Source organism: Platalea leucorodia (assembly GCF_965183815.1).
Source record: "Platalea leucorodia genome assembly, chromosome: 7".
Lineage (NCBI taxonomy): Eukaryota > Metazoa > Chordata > Aves > Pelecaniformes > Threskiornithidae > Platalea > Platalea leucorodia.
This window is the reverse complement of record NC_138829.1, coordinates 62,329,773-62,357,688: the sequence shown is the minus strand read 5'-3', so window position 1 is coordinate 62,357,688 and position 27,916 is coordinate 62,329,773. Positions and strand designations below refer to the sequence as shown.

The window sequence follows — 27,916 nt, the reverse complement described above, 5'->3', positions numbered from 1 at the left end:
GCAGAAGTGATAACAAAGGGCTGATTTTATTTTTATTTTCAATCAGTCTATAATTTTGTAACTAAGCATGCAGAACTTGTGGGTTAAACATTTATGTCTACCATTACATGCTTGTTTTACATGAAACCACGACCACTGTTTAAGCTTCTCCCTAAATACCTTCTACAATCTTGCCTACAACTACATTTGTGCCGCCTTTCAACACTAACCTATTGTCCAAAATGAAAATACAGCCACCTAGTGCTTCCTGGCATTTATTTCAAGTCTGAGGCAATTACATAAGTTTTCTTCAGAGCCAGAGAATAACTAATTTAAATACGTCTGCAACAGCGTGATGCAAAGCAGCTATGCTAAGAAACTTAACCGTAAATTATTCTAAGTTGCCTTATTTACCTGCCTAATATCTTCAGTGTTTAGCTGAAGAACAAGATGAAAGCAATGGTGATGGTGGAAGGCCTTACAAACCCTGACTTAAAGCAGCTGCCTTTTCACTCTTCCAACCACCTCTGTGGTAGCAGCAGGTACATGAGCTGATACATATGTCTGTAGGAATCTGCAGGCCTCCTGAACCTCCCAGGTTCATTTCAAATTTTGGTACTTGCACTGGCACAATTTTGTTAAAAATTAAAAATACCAGGATTGAACACAGCTGCCAAAATACTGGAGTAACAGCTAAATGAGACTGCTTAAGCCAGGTATGCTTATGAAGAAAGGTCCCGAATGAATGGAATTCACATTCTTCATCTAGCCATTAACGGAAATCTGTTAATCTAGAGGAAAACCAGCATGGCCTACTTTTTTCCCCCCATAAGTTATGCTTTTGCATTCAGAATCCAAATTTTAAGTGTATACGCAAAGGATAGCTTCAGAAATGCCATATTTTTAATGATATGTAAGCAGAATTTAAGAAACAATCTGCTCTAACATTTGATCCAAAGCTGTTTTGATGACCAAGGTCTGTTCAAAAAGTTAGCACTTCATGACAGAAGATGATTGGTTTTTCACTCCTGTCTGAAAAATACTAAATGACTGAACAGCTGTGCTGACTTTAAAAACAATATCATGTATATACGTATAGACACACACATATATTTCAGCTAACTACAAACTTGACCAATACTAGTCCAAAAGTTAAATGCAAATAAAAGCCTAATGTATAGGCATTCCTACAGTTTTTATGTACAATGAAAACATACACATGCAAAAAACTGCCTACAGTACTACAGTATGTCCGAAAGTTGCCAATAAACCTACAAAACTGTACTGCTATTAGACCTTTAGCACATCACATCCACAGGAAACCTGCACTTACACAATCCTCCCCCCCAGCTTCATGCAAAGCTTTTATAGTTTTTAATTCTTTTTGCTTCTATTTTTTTCCTAATAAAATGCTATTAAAATGTTAGTAATAGTCTTTTAAAAAAAGGAAAAATGGAAAGTACATTTTCCAATGTTCTCTAAAGAAAAAAAATCTCTAACATTATCTTTACTTCTGTTGACACTATATCATTATTACCATCAAGTATTTCTAAGAAGACCTCCCAGTTGCTTGAAATATTGATGTCTTCTTCATAGATATGATAATCTAGAAACACAGTGCCTGGGTTCTTCCAGGTTTTCTTTCGTAGGCGAAACCTGTAAATACATCACAAAGAAAACACTTGAGTTTTTATCTGCTCATAAACACTCACTACTTACCACTGTCAGAGATCAAAACTGAATATTTTCTGACAAAACTCAAACACAAATCATTTATGTGAGGTTTGGCTAGGTTTATCAGGAATGACTTTAGCATTCTGAAACAGTCCTGGCAGCAAGGTGTCACTACTGGCTCTTAGTACTGCATCATTCATAAACACAAGGAAAACAAGCCTATGTTATGCTTGTTCAGTGCAAGAAATGTGTTGGGATATAGAGGAAGAAAAGAGTTTTCTATTTAGGATAAGAACACAGAATATAACCAAACACTCCTGACAATTTTGCTACTCTTTTTTTTTTTTTTCCTCCTTTCTTTTTTCTTGGAGGGGGAAATGGGGAAGAAGGAGAGAGGTGGAATATTAGAAGAGGATTGGTATCCGATTTATATACTTACTTCTACTGCATCAATCCAGTCACAATATAAAAGGATAAGCTTTGATTTAGATATGGAGGTAAATAAAGGTATAAACAACTAAAATGAGATTAAACACAAGTACAAAACTTTAATTGTAATGGTTTCTCCACATACCAAAGCAGACATAAATTTTGTGAGGTGCCTCATAATTATAGGGCACTAGAGAACATAACCCAAGCAGAGCAGTCAAAAATCCTTTGGCCCAGTCATGGTGAGAAAAGGAGAAAAACCTGGTCCAGATCTAGGTTTCTACTCCTTTTCTCAACAGGAAAGGGCCAACACTTGCCTTCCAATGTTTTGCTCCAGCATGATTTTAGGCATACGTCAAGGCCCCACCAAGTTTCTTACCACATCTTACAGGTTTTAATTCATTCCAGTGAATACAGTGTCAGCTATTCCACAGTACATACCACATCGCTTGTAACTGCCAGTAGAGAGTATGTGGAATCAAGACCCCAAAGCGAGTTCAGCCTTGATAAGATAACCAATTACGGGTATAGGGAAGACTGTGCTGGATCACTGCTGTACGCACACTCTATGATAATGCACGAGGCAGTTTGCTGCAGTAATCTAAGCTAAGCTGGCATCTAGAGAGAAGGTGGCTTTTTTGTGAACTGATTTACTTAATGCTCTCCTTTCTGAAGAAAATTATCCTTAGAAAGAATAAAAATTCTCAGATCTAAACCTGTAGACATGCTGCACGCAGGCAATTCTACATAAATATTATTCCCTATATCATTCTACATGAGATGAAAGCCAAGAATTGCTAAATTAATGTTTGTATTCACAATCTGATTCAAAGACCACAGTAACTTATTTCTGCTCCTTTCATAACTTCCTTTCTTCACAAGAGAAAAAATCCCCCATATTTTAAAGTAATATTTAATCATGTAACTTCAACGGATTGCAGTCTCTTTACCTGTCAATTGTCAAGTCTAGGCCACATTGTTCTCGAAGCTGAGGAAGCAGTTCCTCTTTTGACTGTCGGACAGTCATTCCTTTAGCAAAAACTGCATCTAGAAGAAACTTGCATGGCTGTGAACATAAACAGAAAGTGATTAAAGACAAACGTTTTTGAACACAAAAAAGTAGATTTGCCTCCTGTTCATGCTTTGTGACCAGTCCCATCCACCTAGCAAAATGACCATTAGAATGCTTTTCATAAACAAGGTAGGCAATTAATTGATTAAAATTAGGTTTAACTACTTTGTGTAGCAGCAGCCCTTTGACAGGTCATTCAAACATTCTGAATACATGCCACTGCAGTGATAGTGTCTTGTGTCTGTATTACTAATTGCTACCATTATATTAACATTCTAAACAATTTGAAAGGAGCTTTTAAATTAAATAAGTCCATGATAATAAAAATGCCACTTCCCTGGCTTTCATTGATCAGACCGACCAGAACTCCATGACTGGAAGTTACTTTTAAATTTATCTTATTCCCTGCTTTATCAGTTCAGCTTCAGTCTCTCATGCTTATCCATTATTAATATGTATTCTGCAGTTTCGTCCAAAAAATAAAACCAGAAATTAAGGTGCATACTTTTAAAGACTGCAATCTATATAGTGAAATCACTTTTATACTTTTCATGTCTCAAAAGACCTAACAAGCAAGTGAGCTGTGTTAGTGCAAGAGAGGCATTTTTGTTTCAGGCTTGTCTTACGCAGAGAGGACTATTATCCAGCTAACCACTCTGATAAGCGCTGTCTGCAGTGCATGAATGCGACAAATTATATCAGTACAATATTACTGAAAACTGCAACCTTGAGCAAAACCAGTTTCTTACTGGGAAAGAATTCTACATGACTTTTTTTTAAAGGAAAACAAAGAAACAATTATTTTCATTTGTCCTCTATTTACGCTGCAGAAATAGAATCACAGAATCGTTTAGGTTGGAAAAGACCTTTAAGATCATCAAGTCCAGCCGTTAGCCTGGCACTGCCAAGTCCACCACTAAACCATTTCCCTAAGCACCACATCTACACATCTTCTAAATACCTCTAGGGATGGGGACTCAAACACTTCCCTGGGCAGCCTGGTCCAGTGCCTGACCACCCTTCGGGTGAAGAAAGAGACACTTAAGAGAAATACTGTAGATCACATTCTAATTGTATACTTGGAAGAGCATAAACAGAAATGATCTCAAGCTCCCTTTCTAAATCCATGAAAACTTGCAGGAAAATGCAGAGAAAAGAGGGACTTCCTTTTTTTCCAAGGTTTCAGAGAAAAACCTTGGTCAAGACACATATTAATACTTTCATGAATCAGTCTTAAAATATTCAACACCTTACCTCTGGCTCATTTACCAAAAGCTGATAGACTTTGACTCTGTATTCACCCTTCTTAAGGGCTCTTCCAAGTCTAATAGTTATCTAGAAGGCAAAAGAAGTATCTGTTAGAACCGATACCAAAATCAAAATTACATTTTGTAATACACTACCAAGACCAATGTAATGATTTCACCTGGCAAGTTAACAAAAAATTGTAAATTATGTTCTTAAGTTTGTCTATATTGTACCAATATATTTCTAACGATTCAAAATAACTTCTGAATAACCTTATTGTCATCAGAAAATGATGAAAGTGTCTCATTCAGCCGAACACTCTCAAACTCTTGATTGCTGGCATAGACTCTAAAGACTTTGAAGTGAGAAGATGGAACTCCAACAAAAGGCTCCAAATGTTGCTTGAAGGCAGACAGTGTAATTCTTTTATCAACATGCACCATCAGCCCTAAGCAAAAATAAAGATAAAAATGGCATGAAACACCACACTACCAAAAAAAGCACTCTAGTGTATTATTTCCATATATTCACAGTTATCACTTGCAGCAAAACAGTACTGAAAAGTCAGAATTGTAGTTAATGGACACATTTACATTTTAGCTGAGGGCGTTACTGTAACCTTTAAGAGCTTTGCTGTATTTTAAGTGTTTATGGGTAGATACTCATGGAAGACATAGCAGTTCCAAACTGCCCTATTTTGCAATCAGTGAAGTCATGGAGCAAAGTAGTGTCTTCTCCATTCAGTAAGACAAAAAAATAGAGAGAATCAGATGGAGTGTTTGCAGATAATCCCCCTACAGGCTTCCCCTGCCTCAAGGGAGAGACAGAAGTGGTTCTGAGTTGGGGCTGGCCAGGCACATGCCACCAAACCTTTTTTTTGACTCCCGGCTTTCAGGATTAAAAAGTTCTGTTAACTCTGTTCTGGAAGGCCACAGGATATCCCAAGGCAAGCTCAAGTCTAGATTAAGGGACTTTTTCATGGAATAATTTTATAACTAAGGAAAAACCACTGTAGTAATATGAAATTCTGGAAAGTAAAGTGAATAGTTTATAAACTGTGTTTCTTAATATATGCAATTTGGACTACACTATAAACTAGAGTATGATTATATTGTGTTATGACTCACTAGAATTAAAAAATTGCTCGAGAATATTTAACTCAACAAATAAATTATTTGAATTATAAATTCGTTCATGTTGTCATATTAAAAATACATAAAAGCTTTCCCCTCAGGATAATAATTTATACAGCGTACTATGAAAGTGTCAAAATTACTGTAAACAAATAATTCCTGCATACAATTGGTCTTACAAAAAAAAAAAAAAAAAAAAGGCGGGGGGGCAGTGGAGGGAATTAAAGTAGTTCAAGATTAGCCCCAAAGAAAGATCCTTCCAGGCTAAAGGAGTAATTTTATTAAAACCTTAGTAGCTGCAATTAAACTTCTCTGTGGTTTTAAAAATTAAAATGTTTGTTCACAGAAAAAAAAAACCAACGCAAAAGAGATATTATTCTTTATCCATTATTATTATTAAAATCAGGATTTCTGGATTGACAGGAAAACCTTTTCCTTTCAAAATATTTATCTTATATCCTGCTATTCTTTAATTATTCTTCTGTTAGTTATAAAACATACGCAGATACTGAGCATTGTTTAAATGATTGATCTTTATGACAATATACTACTTAGGCTCTTACACTGAACTTGTTCTGACATCTTCATGTTAGCCATACACTTGTACCTTTTGTACTTCAGTCAATGAAAAGCAACAGTCTACTGAATTAAGTGATCAATATCAAGTATATTTGAATTTTCTTTACAGTCAAATGACTAGTTTTCAGGTTTGTTAACCTAAATGTTAGCAGCATTATTGCTCTGTGAACCACAGTAAATAACTGCGTTCTGAAACAGGTGCACCATCATCATCAGGTGCAACTATCTTCCTTTCACTGGAAGCCAACTCAGTTTGCTCTCTAGAAAATGCTTTCAATATAAGGAAGTAGATTTATCATAGAGGTAGCTTTTCACTTTCTTAAAAACAAAAAAGACACTGTTCAAATATGTAATCACTTATTACAAGATCAAAACTAGGCTAGATTTTTGCTGAACATGACACCACATCCCATCTTTGTACTTTCATTAGCTGTAATTTGGCATATAATCAAGTTTTTCAATACTATCAAATAGACTTTTTAACACAGCATATGAATTAAACAGTAATATAAGCTGAATTATTTTAAGGCACTTAAAAAAGAATACATACATTTTTGCCCTTCTCCCGAACCTTCATCTGCAGTGTAGGGTTCTGACTTAAAGTACATGTATTGTGCTTCTCCTCTGCTCTTGCCACTTTCATCATATTCACTATCTGTTCCAGAATCTTCTTCTGCTGTGTCCCAGGTTTCCTTCTTCCCCTGATTTGCTTTTGATCGCCTACTACTTGTGATACTATGAGAATCAAGCCCATTAGCCAAGGGAAGTGGGGCATTGTCCACATTGCATAAAGTATCACTGCTATGACTGGAGCTGAGGATGTCACTGTCCACGGAACTTGTACTCCTGTCATTATTTACGTCTGAATCTGACCGTTCCTCGGATTGGAGATTTTCTGGATCGGAAATCTGAATTTGGTTTTCAAGTTCTCTGTTTTCTGCTGATGCTGAAGAGTCTATTTCATTTAAAGGTGATTCAATGTTTTCAAAATCACTGGCTTCTGTGCTTTTGCTGCTGTCTCCATTATCCCCCTCCTGCTGCTGCTGCAGGGACAAGCTTTTAAGCTTTTCGGTGCTTTCTTCCAGAATTGCCTCTACAGATTTCATATTTCCTACAGGTCCTTTTACTCTTTCACAGGCTTCATCCAAGTTGCCTGAATCTCCACTAGACTTCTGATAAACTGCTCGTCTAAACTGAGATCCAGGTGATTGCTCTGGTAATGAAACATATAGTCTGATTGTATTTGCATGACGATCCAAAAGTTTCCATAAATGAGAATCTGTATATGCCACATGACGATCTAAAGACTCTGAGCTTTCAATAAATACCTAGACATAAAATAACAGTGTTTTATCATGGAGTGTTATTTTAAACAAAAGTCAAAGCTACAATAGCAAACAGATAGGATTGAGCACACATTAGAAATTATGTCACTAAGAAACATCACCTTTTATAAAAAAATTAAAATGTATGTTTAGGAAAAGATAGGCTAAGGAGTCTGTAGTTTAACAACGATTTCACTTTTCCTCATTTTTATAATCATGTTAAGATTGGAGCGAACAGTAACCAGACTGACCAGCTGCAGTAAACACATGTTCAGAAGCATATTTATATATCACTTCACATGTACCCTTCACCTGTACACTAACCCTAGTTATGGTAGTAATGAGCCCCACAACTGCAGTTGGCAGCCTGTCTTTATTTTCTAGTATAGCGTCATAAATAATAAACCTTTTAATGTACACGTGGGTAAGCAATAGCGCAAATTAGAACACAAGGGAACAAATTTCTCATTTCCCTTTGTCGAAGACCACTGTGTTGTAGTGACAATGTGAATGCAAAGGGCTTGAAGTAACTGAATAACAAGTCAATGTCATTGTTTCGCTCAGCTGTAAGCCACCAAAGCCTTTGCTAATCTTTTTTCATCGAGGATAGTGTGTTCTTGAGCTTAAATTTCAGACACAGAGGATGTGCAAAATGTGCTAAAAGATATGCTATTACTACTGTAGTAAAAAGAGCAATGCTACAGATGTTATTTAAGTACTAAGTAACACTTTTTCTGAACGCATTACACAACTATTATTAGAAACATTTATTATAAGTCTTTTTGGAAAAACAACATAAATTTGGCTAGGGGGAATTGGCAGAGTAAAGATTACTGAATTTAAGACAAAAACCCACCAAAAACTTGCTCTGAGTTTTGACATTTGTTTCTTAAGATCTTTAATACTGAGAGCAGCCACAGCTGTTCAAAAAGTTTAGAAAACACATTACGCAGGTTTCATAGTAACATGCAACCTTTGTGCCCTAAGAAGGGTTGACTTTTAAAAATCTTCATTGTAAGGTTGTTAGCCTCACCATCATTTGAACCACTGAGTATCAATCAGATGTCTGATTCTGAATCTGCTCTACCTTGTTATGTACACTTGATTTCATATATAGCCTATAGTATTCATCAGCAGCACAATATCTGCTAGTTAAAAAAGCCCCACACAGTACACAGTGAAATACGTGACAGTTATCCACTATAAATTCTACACAGAATTCCATACCTTTTACAGCACAACAGTGAAGTCTGCAAATATATGAAATGAACAATTTAAAAACCAGGGCATGTACCTTGTTGCTTCTAAAAAAGCCTTCAGCTTTCAGTGTTTTGCTGGAAACGTTCAGAAGACGCAAGTCATTGTAGCAACGTTCTAATACTACCCGCATTGTTTCAGCGGGCAGGTGTGTAGCCTAAAAGAAGACATTGACAGTAAGGGAATGTGCGCATTATATGTAATTTCAAATACTGGAACGAGTATTTCATTTTTTAAGATTATTCATAGGGAAAGAAGAAGGTTTGTTTCCTGAGATATAAATTGCAAAAGACAATGTTTGGGAAAACCTCCCAAACCTGTTCAGTCCCAGTTCCTTTCCTCCATCCTTTGATACGTAGCAAATGTTAGTTTTTCCAAAAGGTCAGTAGACTAAAATGGCTTAGCTTTGCAGAGAACTGGCAAATTGTCAATGAGCAGTTATATAAGGAATCTGTCTTATTATTTAGGGTATGAACCAACTGAAAACAGAAAATATTCTCGAGCATCAGGTTTTGCACACTGTTCACTTAATTCTTAATTAGACTGAATTCAAATTACTGAAATCACGTTTCATAACAAATATTATGAAGTTATACCAACCACTGAAGTATTTTACACAGACTGACTAAAATGTCTGTCTTCCGATTCAATGGAAGCAGTAACATTCCATGGTTTAAAACCATGTAAAAATCTATCTGCATCTTAATAACAGGTGGCTGCTGGGATGAAAAGGAGGGTTTGTAGGGAGAATGTGGACAGCTTTGGACGTTAATTTCAATTACTGAAGCCAATGGGGCTTCACGTTGGTTCAGTTATATGGTAACAGTTCACTAATTCCGCCACTGACCAGATACTCAGTGAGGTGGTTCAAGTTACTAACCCAAAAGACCATGACCCTGACTCTTCAGCTTCCCCAAAAAAATTATTATCTGGTAAGCTAGTAAGCAATATGGCCAGATAATGGCTACAGTTGTGCAAAAGCCAGGGTAGATCTCTGGATGGAAGCAAGAAGCAGATTGCTGCTTCTAGCAGCAGTGAGCAGATAGAAAAGCTCAACTGTAACAACTAACCTAACCCTATCAGACATGACACACAGTATGAACTGCAAAAGGTGCAGGCTCTCATTTTAGATATTGAAATTATGACACATTTTCACATTCAGAATGAATGAAAACTCTGTAATACAAATCCTTAACAATTGTAAATTACCTTTGAAATTAGCTGTTTAAACTCTGAAACTGTTTGATTCAAATAAGCTCGTACGCTTATTGGAGGAGCAACAGACTCAGTCTTCAGGTCAACTACGTGAACCTTTACCATGACCTCTGTAGGGAAGAGGAAAAAGAAAACAAAACCACATATACATAAGAGTATTCAACAGGCAAAGAAACCACACATACGCTTGTCTGATGTACTGATTACAAGGTTGCATTAAAGACATACAAACAGTACTGAATTTGAAAAGCAGTCCAAATTCAGAATTTCATTTTCAGATCGATTTTGATGCTAGAGGCAAAAATCTTCCAGTTTGACAAATTTTAGTATACTTTAGAACTACTTCAATTAGAGACAAGTTGGCAACACAGCACAGTATGTAGTTCTGAGTACTGACTTTGTAAAATTTAGTACAACAAAGTTTTTCTTCTTTCACACATCATAATGAAAGTTCTATATTTCACAAATTTTATTTTCATGCCATCACGCAATATACGATTTTAGTCTACCTTTGTCTATATGTAATTACATGTCTTACCACCAGGTTTATAGCACTGGAAAATTTGGTCAGGTCTTCTTGTTTCCAACAGTAAGTCAAACATATATGTTGATTTGACACCTCCAAGTAATAAACCCATTGGTGTATCCTCTTCTCCTTCATAAGATCGTTCCAAGTAGTCATGAAACTCATCGTATTTGACAAGACGACAGCAATCCAAAGGAACAGCCTCTTCTAAATCCATTAGCTAAATCACACACACACAAAACAGAAACCCCAAAATGTTTAATAATGATTTATTTGTGAGCTTAGTTTTTCCCTTGTAAGCTAGAAATACCTCAGTACATGTACATCCAGTAATCCTTTGAAATCATAAATTTCAATTCGGTTTTAGAAAAAAACATACGCATACATCATATATATTATATACACACACGTGCAATATATACACGCTTTCAAAATCAAAAGAGAAGCCTGCAAACTGCAGAGAAGAGGGAAGTTTGAAAAGTATGTATATAAACAAAGGAAGACAGGTCGCGGAAGTATATTCAGAGGAATACACTGCCTATCAGTTACACCAAACAGCATCTTAGAGGCCTGAGGAAGTCATATGCACTAATTATCTTTCTTGTATCTCAAGATGTTAACACATTCCAAATCTGTAACTGCCTTGCTAGTACTCTCCCAGCCAAAGGCACATATGGCAAGAACCAAAGAGTTAAAGTAAGTAAGCAAGAATAGATGTCTCCAACTTCTACCTGTTTGTGGAAGGCAAACATGAACAGATGCTTTGCTGCCCACTGATGTTATTGTATTAACTATGCAGGAAGTTTCCTGAAAGAATTCTCTTATTACGTATCTAATACAACATTTTTACTGCAATACAAATATAAACATTCAGAATTCTTACTGAGGCTATGGTGAGTCTAACAGCGGCTCTCAGTGTCTGATTTTAAAATGAGGTTATGTAAAATCATACTGCCTTTTAGAAGGGCAGGCTATATCACTCTGATCAGAAATCATCTGATGGCTACTAACAGAAAACTCAGTCAATAATCCCGAAGTAGAACACCTCTTAAAAAAAAAAAACCAAAAAACCAACAAAACAAAACCAAAAAACCCCCCAAACCAATCCCCAAAAAACAACCCACAAAAAAAACCCACAGCCAAACCCCCAAAAACACTCCCACAGCATTAGAAATTTCAAAACTGAAGATACACAGCAGCAGAAAAAATTACACCTAACAATTAAACTATTCTGTTATGCATAGCATACCTTGTAAGCTATTTCCACAGCTTCCTTCAGTGTCCTGTCCTTATGAACCTCTAATTTGTTCTCCATCATTATTTGTTTTGTAGGGTGCATGCAGAACAATTTAATCTATGAAATACAGAAGGAAGAAAAATTATCATGAAGGTATTTGCAAATACCCTTCATATTACAGTACATTTAAATTTACAACCCTATATTCAAACAATCTAATATAAAATACATCTTTAGCTCTACTTCAGCTATAGGACAGTTTCCTTTCAACTGGTTACACAACTGCAGACAGAAAACGTCAAAAACACAGTAGATAATACTAGTGTGTATATATGTATATCTATATCTTTTTGCAAGCTAGGGTACAACGTCTATAACCAGAACATCTTTAAACTGTAGGGAGCGTGCAAATCCTCCAAAACAAAATGGCTGCAAAAACACAGGAGCAATGAATGTAAAATTCCTTTTTCATATACAGTTACATATTTCACAACCATAGAGAACCTTCTAGTAAAACAATCACTTGATTCATAGGTAGACCAGCTGAATGTCATGCTTGTACATCATAGATGTTATATTTTGTTTGTTACTATTGAATCTATGGTTGGAAAGAGATTCTGCTCTTTCTGCCACATAATTATTTTAAATTGGTTTAAGAAACATCATTTCACAAAGCAAAGGGTCACAATACAAAAAGATTTAATAGCACGATATACCTAACACACAGCATTACATGCTCTTCGGAATTCGTATCTTGCTGAAATCAAGTGACATCAGATTAACTGTAGCTTTGTTTTGGTTTTAATACCAATTCAAATTCACATGGAAGACTAACTCAACAATCTCTGGTGAATACCTCTAACAGATGCCTCCACTGTGTACAGGCTTCCAACAGGTGTACAATTTATTTTAAAGAGTTATTAATACAAATACACTTATCACAAAAGAGTCGCTTTTATTGTAGTAAAAAATTACTATTTACCATAGAAACATTTCTTACTAGAAACGTATTGTTACTTTATTCAGCAGAAATTCTAACCTTGCAAGTGTTGCGCTCAATTTCACGTTGCCTCTTTTCTTGTTCTTCCAATTCTCTCTCTTTCTGTACCAATTGTTTAATATGCTCTGGATACTCATGTGCCTCAAGAAACTCTGCCAGTGAAAACAAAGCAATAGTTTTAAAAAAAACCAAATTTTTCCACAGTGGGTAACATCTTAGGAATTATGGGTATATTTAATCGTTATCTTTTTTGCCTTCTTCCCTCTTTCTTCTCCACCCAAATTTCCCACTATACCATGTCCTGTTCTCTTTTTCATATTTAAATGAAACCAAAGTCAGCCTTTTATTCCCCCTAATTATACATCAGCAACACAACAAAATGCTATGAGCACAAGATTAATATTCCAGTATCAGTAAGGGAAGCTTTGCTGTTGTAAAGAAATAACACTGAGACTGATGACTGCACTGGAGCCTGTTTTTACAGTAAAGGTAAATTCTGTTCCAGAAAGTGAATTAGCTGATAATAAAAGTCAGAAGATATTGTCTATACTGTGATAAAACAAAATATGGCATTTAATACAAATTAGTGTACTTCATGAGATTTTGTTTCATAGAGAAACAAAAATAGAACATGCAATACTTCAAGTTTTAAAAACATCAACTTCTGCAAATACAGTTGTCTTGCAATCCTGGTGCCACCCCTATCACAAGGAATTGGGCAAATAATTTTTCAGATTTAAAAATGGGTTTGGCATGTTCAAGAAATAGCAGATTCAGTTTCTTTATTTGCTTGTTGAGGAATTAACAATCATAGCACTTACAGGAAAATCTATTTCTAAACACAGCTCTTGACCCAAAGACTTCCTTTATGGCTGCTGTTTATTTTTAAACTTCATACAATTTACAATCACTTCTTGTTCAGAAGGAATAATGTTGTTTCAATGATTCAAATATTGAAACAATATTAATTTTTGTTGCTCTTAAGACTTACTACTGTATCAATTTGTTGATAAAATGCTTTAACAGTATCTTTCCTGTGTTGAATCCACTTCAAAACTATATAAAGCATCTACTTCAGATACTGTTACTTTAAAACCAAATAATATCTTTTTATAACTGCACTGTTCCCTGTATCATGAATTCTCTGAAACAAACAGAAGCCAGCAAAATAGATTTTGTGAATTACTTAGGTTTTCCCCTCCCTATTTCCTCAAAGAAAATGCCATTGTTCAACTTTATGGAGAAAATAGTAGAAAAGAAAAAAGTACAGAAAAGCAGAAAATAACAACATCTGAAAGTACTCTATGTACGATGAAATAGATCACTGCTAAAAACAGATGTGGTTTGTGTTTATTAGGATGTTGAAATGAGATGACAAATTTGCTCCAAGTATCATAAAACACTTTTTAGAATATACTGATACAGAAGTAGTTGCAAGTCTACTTTTATTAATTTTAGGGGTTGTTTTAAATAAAATTTAGTATAAGCTTAGGGTTTTTTAAGTTTGGATTCCAAAAAACATTAAAGCTTGTTTTACTCATCCTTGCGCTGCCAATTTCTTTCCTTATTCTTGCTAATAGCCATCCTCAGTTTCTCATGGTGGAATTCAAAATTTTACCCCAAAGAAGCAGTTAAAGGAAGCAGATAACCATTCACCTCCCTCCTAAAACATTTGCAGCAGTAGAATAAGATAAACAAAAATGTTATTTTCAGAGGTCTCTTATTCCCTCCTCCAATGGACACATTACAAGCTGGTGTGTTACAAATTCTCTCAAGTACACAAGCATTTTCTACACTTGCGTGCTCTCCAAAAACAACGCCCCCAAAGTAGCTACACAATGTGAGGCGCCAAAGCTTTCAGTTGTGAGATTCTCCCCTATTAAGTAATGTGTAATGTCAGTTTACCAATTAAGAATAAAATAAATCCAGCTATCAAAATATTCTATCTACGAAGGATGATTTTAACACTGAGAGCTTGAATTTATTCTTTGGGATACCTGACCTCTTGAGCATTCAATGGGAAAAGGGAGGGGGGAGAAGGAATGTAGAAGTATCAGATGTTTTTTTATCTGCCTTTGAAAGTTTATCTGGCTTCTCATCTGCTCAAGCTATTAGCAAAATTTAGTCACTGACAGGATTTTTTTGTGCACTTCAGGGCATTAAAGTTCTAGCAATTGAACCATATACACCTTGAAAACTTAGAACAGTCTACGTTATTTATCAGCCTAACTTCAACCAGGCTACAGACAAATTTCCCTTTGTAAGGGCAGACTACTGAATTTTTCCTTTAAGAAAAAAATAAATACAGCTTTGATACTGCAAGCAAATTAACCTTTGGCTCAGTTCAACCAGTTAGAATATTAACAAAATAGTTGATTCTTACAGGCACACCACTGACAAGAGCAAGTGTGGCTAGCCACTGCTCTTCTGGTTTCCTTTCATCAGCTGTGCTTCTAACACTGGATTAACAAGAAGGGGAAAACAGCAAACTAACATGCTTCCTTCTATTTTGATGTTAGTTCTATTCTATTGAACTTCCATTTACTACTGCATCATTTAGGTGTGCTCAGATTTTAAATGAGAAGCATTAGCATTTTTAAGCAAATAATGCAGTATTATTAAAAAATCTACAAGAGAAATCCTGAAGTTTACAGTTATGAGTAATTTGAAGAGTCTAAGACCCTATGAAATTAGCCAACACTTGAATGAAGCCTCCAACCAGACATTCCTGGTTTGAATCCAAATAGAATCTTCATTTTCCACTGTGGCATATTTCAAAGATTAATTAACCTGTCAGCTATTACATGGGGCCAGGCATCCTCTAAGCCTTGGTGAACTAAATCAGAGATGAGGGGAATAAGAAACTGAAATCCAAGATTTGTTTCTGACTATATAACTTAGAGTATATTGCCTCACCTCCTAACTGAAACACAAAACAGTAAGGGCTGGTTATAAAGTGTGAAACTTTGTCATTATGAAGTTCTTACATACTCATTTTTAACTGAAGTAATTTTGTTTATTCCACTAACAGTCATGACACTAATATAGCATTACATTATAGTTTATTCAGTGTCATCCAGTATATCTGTTCATTTCCATGATATCCAAAATACTAAAAAATTATAAAATGTATTTTGCGATGACCTCCTAATGATCCATAAAGGTTTACTATTAGAAGAGTAATGAAAAGCTATAAAAGAAGGCTTCCTACAGGAAAGTTACATTAGCTTACCCTAAAAATACCATTACCACCATCCTCACAAAAATTAGGACTCATTACATGTAAAACATCTCCTTATTCTACAACAGAGTCTTACTACTTAACAAAACATACTTACTTGCATTTCTTGTTGAATCCTTCAGTCTATATATCAGCATGTATGCATTTGTGGAGCTGGTGGAGAAACGAATAGTTATCTGAATTTATCCGACAGGAAGACAATATTGACTTCAAAAGTTGTTGCTTTTTTTTTTTTTTTTTTTTTTTTTAGTAAGGAGCTATGGCATACATATCTTAGCAATACACTAACCAAAAAGGATTTTCAAAAATAAATGTCACATTATTTTAATGATCTAAAACAGCAGTCAGGATAGTTTTTTGCAACTATTTGAAGCATCTACTATTAATTTTCAGCTAACATGTTAAGCACATGCATCTTGGCCATTCATTTGGTTACACTAAAACACCACTAGAAAGAAAAGTAGTATTACAGTACTACTAACCTAGCGAAAGCACTGGAATAATAGCCTCTGCTTCCGGAAGATCCACCATACGTTTTCTTAATATCTTCCTGAGTTATCTAACAGAAGATCAATTTAATGATTATTTGAGAAACTCACAGTAGTTGAGATACATTTATTTTCATTAGGAAAAATGGCATTACATAATTAACACAAAATATTAATCATTCTAATTTTTTAAAATATTTCTGCTTATTTGCTGACTGCAAAAAAATGTGTTTCAAAGTGATTTGCCTCTTCGTTTTACAATGAATGTAAACAATCTTCTTTTAAAAGTAGGAACATCTTAGAAAAACATTACACAGGTTCTTGATTGCAATAACACTTATGGATACGTGTAACATCTGAAATGCATCAGCAGGACAGGTTTAACAGCACAGTCTGGGTTGTAATAGATCTACAAATACACTTCTCTAAGCAAGAAGTATTTTTCACATGTATAGGAGGCGAAATTCTAAATCCAGCCTGGTCTGTACATGAATAAATGCTTCTTTATGAACCATCCCCCCTTCACCATCATGAAGAAAGACTCCTCTCCCCCAATGCACAAAGAGCCTCCTAGAAGTCAGTTAAGCTAATAAGCGAAACATACATATATGGCAGGACATTATGATGAGAAGATGAAACAAAGTAAATGCTTGAAATACCTGCACATAAAACCAGCTTCATTATATGTAGGTGAAAAATCACATGCAAAATATAAACTTCTTGGTTCATCTATGAGTACACAAGATAACTAAAAATACTATTTTTACCTTGCTAACATGCTGATCATTAAAGCTGTACCACTGGTCATCACTAAAAGATTTTATACAGGCATAATAATGGCCACCAGCAGCACTTCCAGAATGAACCATAACAGAGAAGAGCTCATACAGTAAAGAACTCTGGGGAGAGAAGAGAAAGGTGCGATACATATTAAGTAAAGGTAATCAAATTATCATATTAAAAAGTTTTAAAACAATTACACGAACCCAAATATATAAATAGTTGTACATTACAAAACAGATCTGTATAACCGAAATGCATTACTGCAATATACACTGAACAAAATCAGAGCTCTGATATGCTAAACATTATACAAGAGTATGTAATAACGGAAGAGGAATTTCCCCTTTCGCTGGTGGGAAAAGAGAAAGGAAAGACCACAACTTAAGAAGAAAAAAAAACACACCATGGAAACATTTTTGAACTGGCTTAATGCATTACTGTTACTTCTTTTCTGTACGAGGTCTGCATTTGTGAATTCTTATGCTAGATATCTATTAAACGTATCTCCACACAGGAAACCATGTAATGACCACCTTGCCTGTAGGCTTATTTGTCATCACCCTTCTCTGTGTTCTTGAAGATTGCTTTTTGCCCCTTAATGTATATTGCAAACCAGCAACACACCATTCCACGCTTATCTGCGCTCTGCATTAATCTCTCTCACAGCACTCTGAGTTTGCTGTCATAAACCCTTCTTTTCATAGATGGAAGGGTGGAAATAAAGGGTACTAAGGACATGCCTTCAAGTGTTGCGTATACATTAAAAGGTAAAACTAAGCAATATTGACTCACACAACCCTCTGAAATGGTTTAAGGTAAATGTAAACAGGGACAGATCTGCAGATTAAAATGCAAATCAGTCTTTAAATATTTATGAAATTAACAGTTACAGCCAAACAGCTTCCTAACAAGTCTTGATAAAACCTATTGGCCAAGTTTCAGATGAGTTCACTGAATAATGACCCATGTAGTACACATTATAGACATTACTATAGAACTCAAGATTTTTGGTGAATTTTGTATTGGCAAGAAAACTCAATCAGGTTTCTCGAAGATCTCTGCTAATCTTTATGTCCCACAGAAGGATGACTGCTATCCTAGACTGAATTGCTGCTCAATTCCTTATATTAACTCAAGATGATTAAATGAATATTTAACATTCAGACCCATGGCCTCATCTATATGACCATAGACGAGGTGAACACAAAGAAAAAACACTGCTTACAAGACAAAACAGTCTTCAATTTGAGGTTCTGCTGCCAAAATAAGTTATCTTGAAATTCTCAGTCTGACAAGCTGGGAAGATCTTTACTCTCAAGTGACCTCCAAATCAGTTACATGCTTTCCTTTTGCTGTAGTGTCAATTTTTTGAATGTGAACAAAAACACACACTCCCACCCCCAATATCAGAATTATTTATATTTTTATCATTTACATTTGTGGTGGGTTGACTCTAGCCAGCAACTAAGCACCCACCTAGTCAGTCATTCACTACTCCCCTCGAGTGGGATGATGGAGAGAATCGGAAGAGCAAAAGTGAGAAAACTTGTGGTTGGAGATAATGACAGCTTAATAAGTGAAGGAAGGAGTAAGAAAAGAAAAAAGATGCAATGATGCAAAGGCATTACTCACCACCTCCCACCAGCAGATCAATGCCCAGCCAGTCTCTGAGCAACAGCTACTTTGGAAAGCCCCCAGTTTTTACTGCTGAGCATGACATTACACAGCAGGGAATATGGCATGGGATATCCCTCTGGTCAACTCAGGTCAGCCATCCCAACTATGTTCCCCTCCCAGCCTCTTAGCTGCCCCTAGCCCTACTCATTAGAGGGCTCATGAGAAACAGAGAAAGCCTTGGTGCTGTGCAACACTGTTCAGCAAGAGTTAACACACTGGTATGCTATCAACGCTGTTTTAGACACAAATCCAAAAGAGAGCACCATACAGGCTGCTATGAAGAAAGTTAACTCCATCCCAATCAGACCCAGTACAACATTTTTTTAAACATACCTTTTCACTGCCAGCTTTAGAAATTCTTTCTGCTGCACTATTGCTTTCAAGGCAGATTCCTTCATCAACTCCATCATCATTAGAAAAATCATTGCTCATCTGATCACTGTGACAACTGCCTTCATTTTCAGCTCCACTATCTGTGCAACTCTCAGTCTGAGGAGACTTCTTAAAAATAAGACATACATAGCAATATTATACAACATTTGAAGTTACACGGAACAAGAAATAACAATACGTTTGTGAAATGAAAAAATTCCAATCTGCAGAACAATGAAACTCCTCAAAAACCTAGAGACCTCTGCAATTCAGCATCAAGAACAGACTTGTTTCTGTCAGTAACTATCTTCATTCCACCTTAGATCAGTATTTTCTGGTCTTGTGTGCAACTGAATGGTAATTATCTGGTTTCATACTTGACAAGATTGTATCTGTTACTAGCCTATTCCACTTACTAGTTAATTCAATTAAATACCTGGAAGTCTAATATCAGATAACAAATCCTACTGTAACATGGTCCTGTTAATCAGAACTGATTTGACTGGAAATATTTTCATCCACAAAGATTTTCTTCCATTTCAACTCGTTGGACAGAGTCAAGGTATTACAGTAAGACTGGTTAGTGTTCTATTAGCTTAAAAGCACGATGTCAACACCACTATGAATGCAGTTCATTTAGTACAAGTCAGTATATCCATCTCTTACCTTATCTTCTTTCCTCTGGATAATTCTTTAGATTTTCTGACAGTTGTTAATTTTGTCTCAAGTTCTATTCTCCCAGATCAATCTTCATTCTCATTTAGCCCCCCCAGTAACACTTCGAGAGGTTTAAAATTGCTTAAATGGCATACTTCATACACCAAACATTTGTATAGAGTCAGAAGCGCCTCTCCATATGCGTATCAATGCAGTATTTCTCTTACACCACTACAGGCTAGCAAAGTGACATAACGTTTTCAGGAATGGAATTAGAGGAATAAATTTAGTCTTTAATGCAGAAGGCACATTAATGCTTTTTGGTGAATGCAAGTGCATAACATGAATTTTGGCTAAACCCAGATGTGTTAAAAGGCAGAAGAAGATCCAAAGGAAAAACAAAATTTTACAAATCTCATTTCTACAGCATGCACAACATTGTGAGTCAGAGGGAGGGAATTAACCATTAATGTTTTCTGGACCAACCTCAGCGTTCAGAGTTTCAAAATTTTACATCACCTCTTGTGACCAAAACAGTTTCAGACACAAATTTAAGATATAAGTTTCATTCTGGATTTGCAATATATGTAGAAGCCCTGAGACTTGTGCTTTTAAATCACTCATGTAAAGATATAAGAAATCAGAAACAGCTTCTTTATGTAAGCATGGAAACCCTGTAGTGATTAGAGAACATGCTTCCTTTTCAATATAACAAAAATCCACATGGACAGATTTAAAAACTTCAAATAAAAACATTGCCATGGCTAAAGAACATTTTATGCAGATGAGTAACATTGTTAAAATGGGTTTATTAGACTAACATTTTAATTTTCTTAATGAGAAACTTCAAGAAAGTTAAAGACTTTTCTCTGACACCAAACACTTTACCTCATCTTCAACATCAATGAAGACACTCATGTCTAACTCCTCAGGAAAAGTCATACGATCATTGAGTTTAATTCTGTGCATAGTGGTGTAATCGAAGTCAAATCTCTTCAGCTGTAATGTCAGCAGATACGGAAAATGCAAGAACCGCAGACCCTAAATGAAGCCAAGACAAGATTATGCTAACATTGTCAGGATTGGTGTTTATCAAAAGCAATTTTTGCAAATGATTTGGACAGTCTTTACCTTCCTTGCATCACATTTCTTCTTACATCGTTCACAAAAATACTGATTGGGGCCATCAAGAATCTCGGGCTGAATGAAAGCATGCAGTGCTTCTTCCTAATAATAAAAAGATGTTACCTGATTTTTATAGAATGTTTACTATGTAGCTATATATCAGAATGATGAATTTACAATGAGATTGCAAACACATACAAATTACTTCGATTAAATCTACAACCAAAATTTGATTGACAAACTTTGATACAGACACAAAGTCGGGAAAATATGACGAGAAACCAACCTTTCTATCCAGCCCAAGGTTAAACAGTCAAACCACAATTAGTGCTAACTGTATTTCATTCAGTATTTGATGAATCCAAACTGTCTTGTTTTAATAAACATACAATATAAAATGATATTTACTCCTGTTATCTTGCACATCACATTTAGTCATGTCTGTTCAGTCAACTGCTGTGAAAACGAGCTCATTTTTTAACCCTGCTTTGGCCCTGTTCTCCCAGAATTTTGAGATGGTTCTTCTGCATTATTACGGGGTGGGGGGGGAGCCGCAGTTCCTCAGTGCCCTGCCTGAAGACAGCCCTAGTCCCATTCTACAAAGAGACTTAGAAAACTACATTTGAAGATACTACTTTCAAGTGAAAGGTGCGGAAAGGATGGAGGGAGAGTACTCGAGCTTCACTCCCAAAGGAGTGAGAATCAGATATGGCCATCTCCTATAAAGACACAACTAGCTTCCTAGCGTAAACCTTATAAGGCAACTGACCAATAACTGGAATTTTGTCCTCTGACAGCTGCCTGAAAGTTCTGTCACTAATGCTTAAATCCAGGAATTTAATGATTTCTACTTTGCTCCTCTCTACAGCAAACAATATTCAAAATACAACCAAACTGATCATTAGTCCTCCCCCTAACATAATTTGCAACAATGATACTGCACATAAGTTGTATACACTTGAGAACAAACTTGTTCAAACAAAATTCACTAAGAATATTGAGATGGGTTCGGTGAAGAATTTTACCCAGAGATTTTAAAAGTTAAAACCTTTAACCCAGTCACCTTGCAAGCCAATAGGCTTTGGGTTTCCAAACTCCAAGTGGAACCCAGTTTTCTGTTCACCTATGGAGGTGAAAATAAATACCACTTACATATTTAGATGTTCAGTTTAAAGCAAAGATGAACAGAAACCATGCTTTAAATATTATAATCTCTTATGAAGGAGTGTAGCTGCTCCCTGAAGTCTGAATAAGTAAGAGGGGGCTTAACTGGGCAGACTAAACTCACCAATTGTAACGTGGCTGGCACAGAACTTCAGATTACTATCTAAATCATATTGTTTTATAAGTCACACTTTGGGAGGAAATCAAGGATATGTCAAGTTCTTGAAAAAGCCTCCAGTTTTTCCCTTCTCCCTTCTTTCTTTCTGAGAACTCAGGGAAGCAGCAAGAACAATAATAAAACAAATGTTTTACAAAAGCTCTGCTGCTGTTCTATGAGAAAGGACTTCTTTTTAAAAAGGACTGTATTCCAGGTGACAACTACTCACAAATGAAAAATGTGCCAAACTCAGTAAGACGACTCTACATTGAAGGCAGTCATCTCACTTGACCATTTTTGGATCCCACCAGAAAAGCCTTTCAACAGCCCTGAAATCACAGCTCTTAGGCAAAGAGACTCTCCAGACACGTGAAAACATTTTAGAGTCTGAATTGAACTACTGTCTACATATTTACTTCCTAAACACTACAGAGGGTGAGTTCTTTTTACTCAAAAGCAACAAATAGCTAATGTTTAGTAAGATTATGCACTGAAATGTAAGGAATCTCATTCTAAAATGTAAGAAAGAAGTCTAAGCAAGTTACAACCCTGCTTAAAAGAAGGGGAAGAAACTAATTACTGCATTTTGACTATTCTGTGAACTAGTTAAGGAATTAATATTCAGAACTATTTAAATGAAAACAAAATTTAAGCTAATAACACAGAAAACATGAAACACAGAAGACATCACATAATGACCACAGAACTATCTTATGAATCAAATGCCAGTTAAAACAATAAAAACATATTTTGAGTGTAAGAAAAAAGTTGCAATTCATGCATCAACATGAATATGAATGAATGGGAATATACGAATGATGGAACAGAAATGATTCTGTAATGCTTACATAGACTCATGTGATGTGCAATTTAACAAGGAAAGATACTATAAATTTTTATGTATGGAAAAAAGTAATGATCATTCAGACCCCCAAAACCTGAATGAAGTGTTATCACATTACTTCTGCAGTTTCACTGCTTACCACACATAGCAAGCTGTGCTTTGAAAAACCTGATTAAAACTGTTGAGAATTCCATTATTTTTGAGCCATCTGAATATCCATGTATTTTTCAATACTTGTATAAGGAACATCACTGTTCCTCAGGTTTGCTCATTTATGTCTCCTCCAATTTTCTCCTATCTAATCTTCAGAAAGCTAGTTCTGCTGATTAGGATGCTTCTTAATACAATTCCCATTCTAATGCAGTTCACCATATTCTACTCTGACAGTTTACTCAGCAAAATCAGCGATAAAGCTTCTACGCTGCACAACCTATCACATGACATCCCCTGTTTTTGTGCAACTCTACTTTTAGAGTAAATGTTGCCTTTGAAGTTATCTTCAGAGGTAACTACTATGCAGTCTTAGAGCTACTAAGCGTTTCCAATGTTCCCAACACACACACACTTCAAAACATACCATAAAAGATCAAGCAATAGATCAGTATAACAAAGGCTATTTAAACTTTTTTTATAGTTCACAGAATCAAAAGAACAATATAGGCTGAAAGAGACTTCTGGAGATCATCTGATCCTAACTCCCTGCTCAAAGCAGGTCCAACTTAAAAGCACACTGCTCAGGGCCTTGTCCAGCTAAGTTCTGAGTATATCCATTTTTTAATATTCTGATTATGAGATTTTAACACTTAGCATACTAAAATGCCATAACAAACAGTTCAAACTAATTATTGCCTGGCTGAAGATAGGCACTTAGGACACACTCTTCTCCACAAAAATGCATTATGATATAGTAAGTAGTTTGACAGGTATCTTACTGCAAGCATTTGTATAAAATCTGTGAACAGGAGCAGTAACCTTTATGAAAAGTTATACAATAAATAGCAATTAGGCAAAACTGTTCGTGGAAAAAAACTAGTAACTAATTGCCATCTCAGATTTTCAGAGCTCATCCAGTTTTACTGTGTCCAAAGAATATGCTCAACTGAAAATACCAGACCTTGCTGTTACCGATCTAGCTTAAAAAAAGTAAATATCACATCATCCGTATTCTAACTGCCTTCAACAGTTTTAGTTTGGCAATGACACCACAAAGTTCATGCAGAAGTCCAAATTAATTTCTGCCCAAAAAAAAGGTCTACTTGTATGCATACTTACACCCTCAAAAGAAAAGCTAACATACAAGAGATGGTGAAAACTACCAACACTTAATGAAACAGAACTGTACTTGCTACATCTCCAGAATCCTTGTATTATTACTAGTCTTCTGGCATTACAAAGCAATTTCCACTGTCTTCTAGTAACATAATTTCAGCATGCCAGCTAGTTCCCCATTGCATCCACTATTCTCTCAGCTGTTCTTCATCTTGCAAAATGTTTATGTTTTGCAGTCAAAGAAAATCTTTTTAGCTTATGTCTAATGCTGTTAAATTCAGGCATCTATACAAAACATACTAGTACCTACAAAAATCAGTATGCGAATTGCTGCTCCTGTTTGCCTCCCTGAAATAAGCTATATATTTTTATGTCTATATTTCTACTGACCTCAAGAAAAGACTGATTCAGGTTTTTTTAAACCATGCCCTTGAACAATGCAGATAGTGTAAGTACTTTTTCAGAAACTATCTTGGGATACATACTGACAAGATCTCCGTGCCCCAGGGATGTCCTAGTAAGTTTGTAGCTATGTAGTCTTACTACATGAACTTGGGGGATGGAGTGGGAAATCAGAAAAAAAATTCAAAATGCAAACCTTAAAAACATACTGAAGAATTTCAGAATTACTCTGCATTAGGAAATAGAGAAAGCACAACATTATCCTCCCCAGTTCCTCAATGTTCCCATGTATTTAAGAAGTAATACATATATATTTATAGATAAATGCAACATTTCATGTGTCTACATTTTTTTGGTAGTACACAATGTCGAACAGTGGGATAATACGCTTTATGTGGCATTCTACAGATTAACCTTACTTAAAGCTCATACATCCATTCTCTCTTATTAGAAAGTAATGGAAAATCACTTACCTCTAACTAGAGTTCTTTGAAGGTAGTATCCTCCTTAGATCCCCTATCTTGGGTTGTGTCGCCTGCTGCAAGTTCCCTCAGGAGCTGACTAGCAAGGTCTAAAAAGTTTTACATTCCCTTCTATAAGCCCTATTAGCGCATGTGTGAAGTTTTTGATCTCTCACTCACTCATACCCTTTTACCTACACCTACTAAATCACCATCATCTATGGATCAATGGAGGATACTACCTTCAGAGAATTCCATTTAGAAACAGGCGATTTTTCCCTTCTCCAAAAGCAAGTATCCTCCATATCTCCCCACTGTTGAAGACTACAAAACTAGAAATTACATCTGCTATAGATAATACAAATGCAGGGAGGAGAATCAACTGAATATAATCAGAATACGAATTAAAAAAGCTCAAAAATTGAAGCATCAGTACAAACTGCAACCATGTAACTCTGTGTAATAAAAAAATCTTAAAACTATTTTCCTCAATGTAGTAAACCCAGTAGATGCTGATTTACAGAAGTATCAAATACTACTAAAAGTAATCTGATATTTAAATTCTTAATTGTTCAAGTTTTCTGTGTTTTTAGAAGTATACACAGGTTTGGTTTTTTTTTAGCATTCTGCTATAGACTTCTCTACTAAAGAAAAAAATTTCCATTTGAGACACAAGCACAATGCATTGTTAAATGCGGAATACAACTACATGAACTGAATCATTTTCATTACTTTAATAGATCAGAAAAATCTCATTATGGAATAAAAATTACAACAAAAAATTTCATTTTAGGGAGTATTTCTAGAAATTAGTTTTAAAAGGTGAAAAGGGAAGCCATCTGTAGAACAACAATCTGTATCAATGGAATGGCAGCTCAAAATACAGCTGCAATTAGCTGGATAGTTCTAAAAAATTTTAATGCAACCTTAAAAAGAATTCAAAGGACTTTAGTAACTTGAATCCTTTTTGTGAGATCAGTGTCCCTCATCTTTACTACTTCTCAAGATTGGTATTTAAAGTTTTAAAGTAGGAAGTACTTTGAACCTACACTGTAGTTTAATTCTAAGAATTCTTAACAGAATTACTGTTAAGAATTACAGACTATCAGTGCTTAAAAAAAATACTGCCAGCATACTAAAGGAAAAATACTTTATATGTAATAAATAATCTTGGTAAGCCAATTACACAACAAGTGTTTGTTTAAAACAACCTTTACTGAAAGACTTGTTTGATTTATTCCTATTCTTTCTCACAGCTTCATCCATAGTACAGGTATTTTAAGCCACATCAGTGGAATTTCACAGTTCGTAATCACATCTTTTCGGGAGGTGGAAAAAACAAAACAAAAAAACTTCCACAGATTTACTAAGCAATATATATGCTTGCCAACATCAGTAATGCTGGGGCAAAAGTGACCAAGAACACTGATGTATGATATGATATTTTATTATCATTAAATCGCTTGTTAAAAGCATATGGTATTTGAGAATTGAACTTTAAAAAGCACAGCAACAACACGGCAATTAAATTAAAAATTCTAAGTCAACGTTCTGTTGTTTCACTAAGGTTTTAAACAATGCTATGAAAATTTAGCAGATGTGTCAATAAAGAGAACAACCCAAATAAAACTTAGTGATCTCATAAAAATGTCTTGGGTAAATGCTGAAGATTTTATCAGGAAGAAAATAATTGATTACTGCAGCCCTAAGGCAATAAAGTTGCATTTCCCCTCCCCTTATACATGCACCAGTAGGACTCATTGAAGGGCAAAAGAAAAAACAAAACAAAAAATAAACCAAAAAGCCAAAAAAAAAAATCTTCTAGAACTTGCTAGCTGGTTCACTGCACAAAGACGAACACCCCAAGATGGAGTATCTAGGATGATACTTACCATGTAACAAATTATACCACTGTCGCATTATGTATTCTATGTGTGTATGGATGCACTATTAGTCAGCATAATAGTACACACCACGCTAGCAAACGCCTGGTTGGAGCCATACGGCCGGATGACCAAAGGAATATCCAGGTAAGTGTCGATTCTCCAGCCTTCATAGCCACATTCTAGACACCTTACATAGTCCTTCAGTTTGCCTTGGTACAGTTGATTTATCAGATCAGCCTGAAACAAACAGATATTCAACAGAGATTTAAACAAATGAAACAGAACATGTTTCCTTTCTTTAGCTATATAGGACAATGCCTTTTTTAAATTAAATCTTAACTGTATAGCTACCCATTTAGAATACCATTCCCCAGCAGGACATCCATGTCTTGATTTCTTGTTTTCCCCTACCCCGCCACTGCACAAAACACATCTCAAATGAGCTTCTCAAACCACATTATAAGCGCTTCACAGTATACCTTATGGTCACATCTTAAAGAGTGACTACAAAACTACCAAAATTGAAGTTTATGTTTTAAAAACAAGCCTGATCTTGCAGACATTGTTAACAAACTGATACCACAGTCCTTCCCCGTGTCTCCAGAGGTAGGTGCAGAAGGATAGAAGAAGTATTTGCCAATCTACAAATCTGAAAATTAGCCTACAGCAAGTTGGCCACTTATCAGAATGTGGCACGTGTTATCAATTTATTCCTA

General features: G+C 35.5%; 1 protein-coding gene across 5 annotated transcripts in view; it reads right to left on the bottom strand.

The window, feature by feature from the left end:
- Positions 1-27,916, bottom strand: part of USP47 (ubiquitin specific peptidase 47) — a 61,105-nt gene that overhangs the window by 7,545 nt on the left and 25,644 nt on the right. For 4 of the 5 annotated variants that reach the window (XM_082318556.1, XM_082318557.1, XM_082318553.1 and 1 more), the window contains 17 exons: positions 27,288-27,437; positions 21,024-21,119; positions 20,781-20,933; positions 19,197-19,364; positions 17,171-17,302; positions 16,398-16,474; positions 16,013-16,068; positions 12,714-12,826; positions 11,687-11,791; positions 10,450-10,657; positions 9,906-10,021; positions 8,734-8,853; positions 6,665-7,442; positions 4,675-4,850; positions 4,409-4,489; positions 3,033-3,148; positions 1,517-1,635 (listed from right to left, as the gene is read on the bottom strand). In XM_082318556.1, coding sequence (XP_082174682.1) covers positions 1,517-1,635; positions 3,033-3,148; positions 4,409-4,489; positions 4,675-4,850; positions 6,665-7,442; positions 8,734-8,853; positions 9,906-10,021; positions 10,450-10,657; positions 11,687-11,791; positions 12,714-12,826; positions 16,013-16,068; positions 16,398-16,474; positions 17,171-17,302; positions 19,197-19,364; positions 20,781-20,933; positions 21,024-21,119; positions 27,288-27,437 — 2,764 coding nt within the window. The remainder of the gene's footprint in view (positions 1-1,516; positions 1,636-3,032; positions 3,149-4,408; positions 4,490-4,674; positions 4,851-6,664; positions 7,443-8,733; positions 8,854-9,905; positions 10,022-10,449; positions 10,658-11,686; positions 11,792-12,713; positions 12,827-16,012; positions 16,069-16,397; positions 16,475-17,170; positions 17,303-19,196; positions 19,365-20,780; positions 20,934-21,023; positions 21,120-27,287; positions 27,438-27,916) is intronic. The other variant, XM_082318554.1, reaches the window with a different exon arrangement.